Source organism: Terrapene carolina, unplaced genomic scaffold, assembly GCF_002925995.2.
Source record: "Terrapene carolina triunguis isolate 2854851 unplaced genomic scaffold, T_m_triunguis-2.0 Scaffold502, whole genome shotgun sequence".
Taxonomy (NCBI): domain Eukaryota; kingdom Metazoa; phylum Chordata; order Testudines; family Emydidae; genus Terrapene; species Terrapene triunguis.
This window is the reverse complement of record NW_020664853.1, coordinates 285564-291566: the sequence shown is the minus strand read 5'-3', so window position 1 is coordinate 291566 and position 6003 is coordinate 285564. Positions and strand designations below refer to the sequence as shown.

Below are 6003 nucleotides of genomic sequence, written 5' to 3'. Positions count from 1 at the left end.
AGCACACTGTTGGAGAAGTGAGATTTTAATGTTAGCGGGGGGCAATTTTAATTGTGCTCCTAACGAGCGATTGGCTAGGAACCCTGGAACTGCATCCACTCTCTGCTCAGTGACTTTCAACTCTTCTACAGGCTCGACTCTGTCATTTCTTTTTCTTGTTTTCACTGCGTTTTATGTACCGATTTTATTAAAAGTCTTTTTAAAAGTCAAAAATCACTCTTTCTTGTGGGAATGCTCCGATGTATAAAAATGTGAGAGCTCCCACTGAATCTTTTTCCACCATTGAAGTGTTTCTAGGGTATCTCACTCTTGTGGATTCTCCGATGTTTGGTGAGGTAGGAGCTGTTATTGAAGCTTTTCCCACAGTCCGAACATTTATGGGTTTTCTCTCCCATGTGGATTGTCTGATGTGTGATAAGGTGTGATCTCTGAATGAATCTTTTCCCACAGTTGAGGCATGTATGAGGTTTCTCTCCCGTATGAATTCTCTGATGTCTAATAAGGGCTGATCTCTGACTAAAACTTTTCCCACAGTCCAAACATGTATGGGGTTTCTCTCCCGTATGAATTCTCTGATGCGTAATAAGGGCTGATCTCCGAACAAAACTTTTCCCACATTCGAGGCACTTATAATGTCTCTCTCCCGTGTGGGTTCTCTGATGCATAATAAGGTGTGAGCTCTGATTGAAAGTTTTCCCACACTCTAGACATTTGTAGGGTCTCTCTCCTGTGTGAATTCGCCGATGTTTAGTAAGGTGTGAGCTGTGACTGAAGCTTTTGCCACAGTCCAAGCATTTATGAGGTCTCTCTCCCGTGTGGATTCTCTGATGAATAATAAGTTGTGATCTCACATTGAAGCTTTTCCCACAGTCGAGGCACTGATAGGGTTTATCTCCCGTGTGGGTTCTCAGATGCGTGATAAGACTAGAGCTCTGACTGAAACTTTTCCCACACTCAAGACACTTATAGGGTCTCTCTCCCGTGTGCAGTCTCTGATGCGTAATAAGGTAGGAGCTGTGATTGAAACATTTCCCGCAATCCAAACAAATATGGGGTTTCCTTCCTGTGTGATTTTGCTGATGTTTAATAAGATTTGATCTCACGTTGAATCCTTTCCCGCACTCAAGGCATTTATATGGTCTCTCTCCTGTGTGCAACCTCTGGTGTGTAATAAGGTGTGAGCTCTGAGTGAAGGTTTTCCCACAGTCCAGGCATTTATAAGGTCGCTCCCCTGTGTGCATTCTACCATGCTTAATAAGGTCTGAGCTCTTACTGAAGGTTTTCCCACAGTCCAAGCATTTATAGGGTTTCTCGCCTGAGTGGTTTCTCCGACATGTAACAAGGTTTCTACTCACATTGAACCTTTTCCTACTCTCTAGGTGTTTATAGGGTTTCTCTTCCTGGTGATATGTCTGTGGGGCTGTGGTTTCCTTGGGATCTTTGCATCCTCCCCCATATTGAATTGATTCATCCGCCCAATAAATGAAATAGTTTCTCAGCTGCCTCTCTGACCTGCACCGATTTCCCCAGGCTTTTTCCTGTTCCAAGCACTGGGAAAAATTCCCTTCAGCTCCTCTCAAAAACCTCTCCTGCGGTTCCACTTTCTCAGGACCTTCCTGCTGCTGATTCTCCTCCTTGTTCTCACTCACTGTCCTATCACCTGCTGGGAGAGAGAGAATCCAGACAGGCGTCACTGCCTGTGCTGTGGAGAAAGGATAGAAAGGGGACTAGAAACAGGGAAAACACAACACAGTGACTGTTGGGGAGATGGAGACACTGGATTCTGTCTCCCCATCCTACCCCAACACTCCCAGGGAAGTGAAGTCAGGAGGAAATTCCCGACAGCTAACAGGATGGTTTGGAAGCCGTGACTGATATTTGTCTTGATGCTACGACACCTGCTGACTGCAGCCCTGACCTGGGTGAGATGGGCAGAACTGAGGTCTCTCGCTCACAGCACATTTTGGGAGTCCCAGCTTTTTCCTTCACTCGCCAGATGTTTCTCTGTCAGTTTCCCTGACTCCTCACCTGTGCGGGTGCCTCTCGGGCTCTCCCCTTCCTCTGCGGCCTGGAGATCCAGGACCCACGGCTCTTCCCCTCGTTCCAGTCGGGCGATCAGGTCAGGTTTGGGAACAGGAAATCCTGCTCAGAGGGTGAAATCAAAGAAGATCAGGATGCAAGGAGTATTGGTAGAGTATCTGTCACAAAGGGCATTCCCTGATTTTTAGCTGGCCCTGTGCTGTGCAGGAAGGGGGGGGATGTGTGATCTGAACAAATGGGGACATGGTCATTGAGCCTCGTTGGGAGAGGCAGACATGTGGGGAGGTGGGGGGAATTGACTCTCACTAGGAGTTCCCAGGATCTGTGCACTCTGGGGGACTTGCTGACGCGCATACAGCTTTGGTGTTTTAAACCCCTGCCTATTTCCAAATCTGCAGAGCCCAGAGCCCTCCCCATGGATAGAGCTAGTCCCAGGAAGGGAGGAGAACAAGGATTCTGTGTGTGAGTGAGCAGTAATACAGGCAGGACAATACATGGCTTCTATCCCCTTGAAAGCTGGAGAGATGGGATGAATTAGCACATCCATTAGAGCGCAACATGTAATTTACCTGCCTCGTAGGCAGCTGGCGAATATGTGCATGCGATGCAAGGAACTCACTGCCCTTAGAGACGAAGTACAGGGTATGGAGGCTAGAGCGCCTTAACTGGAGGAGCAAAGGGAGATAGAGAGGTACAAAAAGGAGACTTGTAGGGACATAGTGGAGCGGCCCCACAGCCCCAGTGCTATTGAGGAAGATGAAAATCTTGGGGCTCGAAAGCATCACGCTGGAACAGAGGGAAATGATCCCATAATTGGGACCCACCTTCAAGATGATGTCATGATATCCTCTGACACTGAGGATTCCGCTGGATGGGTGACACCAGATATTAGGAAGAGACAGGTAACAGTAATGGGGGATTTGAATATTACAAATATAGATAGTTGGGTTTGTGATGACCAGGAGAACAGCATGGTGCATTGCCCACTGCATGCAAAGGCAGTAGATCTCACAAGACATCTAGATAGCCTTACAAGTAGTGTTGGGGAGGAGCTGATGGTCATGGTACATGTAGGTATCAATGATACAAGGAAATGTAGGACGGTGTTCCTGGAGGCCAAAGTTAGTCTGCTAGGTAAGAGATTAAAGTCCAGGACCTCCATGGTAGCATTCTCTGAAATGCTTCCAGTTACACGCACAAGGCCAGGAAGATAGACAGAACTGCAGGGTCTCAATGCATGGACGAGATGATGGTGTAGGAAGGAGATATTTAGGTTTATTAGGAACCGGAGAACTTTTTGGGGAAGGAGGAGACTTTATAGGAGGGATGGCCTCCCACTAAACCAAAATGAAACCAGACTGCTGGCATGTAAAATTAAAAAGTTTGTAGAGAGGTTTTTAAACTAAGGGCGGGGGAGAGCCTTGGATCGGGTGAAGACATCCCTTAGGGATGAATTTATTAAAGGGGTAGCTTTATATCCTAGTATCGAGGCTAGGGAAGGAGTTGGTAAAGTACAGGTAGGAGCTAGAGAGTAACAGTTACACAAAAAAGTGTCCCACTGAAACATAACACATGAAGGTAAGCATATTGAGGAAACGTACAAGTGCTTATATACAAATGCTAGAAGTCTACAAATACTAATATGGATGGACTTGAGTGCATGGATTAAATGAGGTTATTGATATAACAGGCGTTGCGGAAACTTGGTGGAATGAGGATAATCAATGGGACACAGTAATACCAGTGTACAAAATATATAGCCATGATAGAGTATGTCACGCCGGTGGGGCAGTGGTGCTATTATATGATACAAAAAAAAAAAAAAAAAAAAAAAACAGAGGCAAATAGGGTGAAATTCTAAAATGAATCAAACTGAAAATTATGGATAGAAATTCCATGTTTGAATATTAAGAGCACAGCAGTAGGAATATGCTACTGACCACATGACCAGGATAGTGACAGTGATTGTGATATGCTAAGGGAGGTCAGAGAGGCTAGAGCAGTAGAAAATGCAAAAGTAATGGGGGATTTCCTCTATCCTCATATTGATGGGGTAAATGTCACCTCAGGGCATGATTCAGAGATAAAATTTCTAGATACTATAAGTTACTGTTGCTTGGAGCAGCTAGTCCTTGAACCCACCAGGGGAGAGGCAATTCTTGATTTAGTTCTAAGTGGAGGACAGGATCTGGACCAAGAGGTAACTATAGCTGAACCGTTCAGTAAAAATGACCTGTAATGTAATTAAATTTAATATCCTTGTAGGGTGGAAAACACCAAAAAGTCTAACTTCAGTATCGGGCAAATTGGTTGAAACTATACTAAATAACAGAATTATCAGACCCTCAGATGAACACAATATATTGGGGAAGAGTCAACACAGCTTTTGTAAAGGGAAATCATGCCTCACCAATCTATTAGAATCCTTTGAGGGAGTCAAAAAGCATGTGGACAAGGGCGATCCAGTCGACATATGCTTGGACTTTCAGAAACCCTTTAACAAAGTCTCTTACCAAGGCTATTAAGGAAACTAAAAGTAATGCGATAAGAGGGAAGGTCTGCTCATGGATCAATCACTTGTTGAAAGATAGGAAACAAAGGGTAAGAATAAATGGTCAGTTTTCACAATGGAGAAAGGTGAATAGTGGGGCCCCCAAAGAATCTGTACTGGGACCTCTGTTATTCAACATATTCATTAATGATCTGGGAAAAGGGATGAACAGTGAAGTGGCAAAATTTGCAGATGATACAAAATTGTTCAAGACAGATGAGTCTAAAGCAGACTGTGAGGAGTTACAGAAGGATCTCACTGAACCAGGATATTGGGCACCAAAATGGCTGATGAAATTCAAGGTTCATAAGTGCAAAGTAGTGCACATTGAATATATATAGTTAGGATTATTTTTTCCAGTGGTAAATTCTAAATTAGCTGTTACCAATCAAGAAAGAGATCTTGAAGTCACTGTGGATAGTTCTCTGAAAACTTCTGCTCAATGTGCAGCAGCAGTTAAAAAGGCTAACAGTATGTTATGAACTATTAGAAAAGGGATAGAAAATATCATAATGCTACTATATAAATCCATACTGCACCCACACCTGGAATGCTGTGCCCAGTTCTGGTAGCACCACCTCAAAAAAGGTATAGTGGAACTGGAAAAGATTCAAAGAAAGGCAACAAAGGTAATCAAGGGTATGGAATGGCTTCCATAATAGGGGTGACTAAATAGATTAGGGCTGTTTAGTTTCAAAAAAAGATGACTAAGGGGGGATCTGACAGAGGTCTATACAATCATGAGTGGTTTGCAAAAACTGAATAGAGAAGTGTTATTTACCCTTTCATATAATACAAAACCAGGGGACACCCGATTAAATTAACAGGCAGTAGGATTAATACACACAAGAGGAAGTTCTTTTTTCACACAACCACAGTTAACCTGTGGAACTCATTGTTGATGGATGTTGTGATGGCCAAAAGTATAACTGGGTTAAAAAAAGAACTGGAAAACTTCATGGAGAATAGGTTCAGCTAGAGCTATTAGCCAAGTTGGTCAGGGATGAAACCCCATGCTTGGAGTGATGGCAAACAACTAGCTAACAGAAGCCGGGAGTGGAAGACAGGTGAGGGTCACTCCATAATTGCCCTGTGTCTGAACACTCCCCATGAGCCTCTGGTACCGGCCACTGTCAGAGACAGGATACCATGCTAGATGGACCATAGTCTGACCCAGTATGGCAACTGTTATGTTCTTATGTTTCTGATTCACCTATCCCACTGGAGGGGGTATGGAGATGAAAGTCTCTCTCATGCTGCAGCTGTGGACTCTAGGACCTAGTCCCCCCTAATCCAACTGAGCAGGGAAGACCCTGTCCAGATTCAGACACGCAGACCCCCACGGCTTCCAATAACTGAGGGGATGGGAATCCCTTACCCAGTGAGGTCACCGTCTCATAGTTCTCCTGCAT

The 6003-nt window shown here is 44.4% G+C and overlaps 1 protein-coding gene across 1 annotated transcript; it reads right to left on the bottom strand.

Moving 5' to 3' along the window:
• Positions 1–200: 200 nt before the first annotated feature.
• LOC112124991 (zinc finger protein 501-like) lies at positions 201–6003 on the bottom strand. Its single transcript, XM_029913173.1, has 3 exons — positions 5970–6003; positions 2029–2142; positions 201–1660 (listed from the first exon to the last, which is right to left on the bottom strand). Exons 1-3 carry the CDS (start codon positions 6001–6003, stop codon positions 294–296), a joined length of 1515 nt encoding a protein of 504 aa, XP_029769033.1. The 3' UTR covers positions 201–293.

What these genes read in the sequence shown, in the direction of transcription:
- LOC112124991 (XM_029913173.1), bottom strand. Translation starts at nt 6,003, where the DNA reads ATGCAGGAGAACTATGAGACGGTGACCTCACTGG. An exon ending in TGAGACGGTGACCTCACTGG is followed by an intron (nt 2,143 to 5,969) that starts GTAAGGGATTCC and finishes CCCTCTGAGCAG; the next exon opens with GATTTCCTGTTCCCAAACCT. An exon ending in CCCGAGAGGCACCCGCACAG is followed by an intron (nt 1,661 to 2,028) that starts GTGAGGAGTCAG and finishes CTCTCCCAGCAG; the next exon opens with GTGATAGGACAGTGAGTGAG.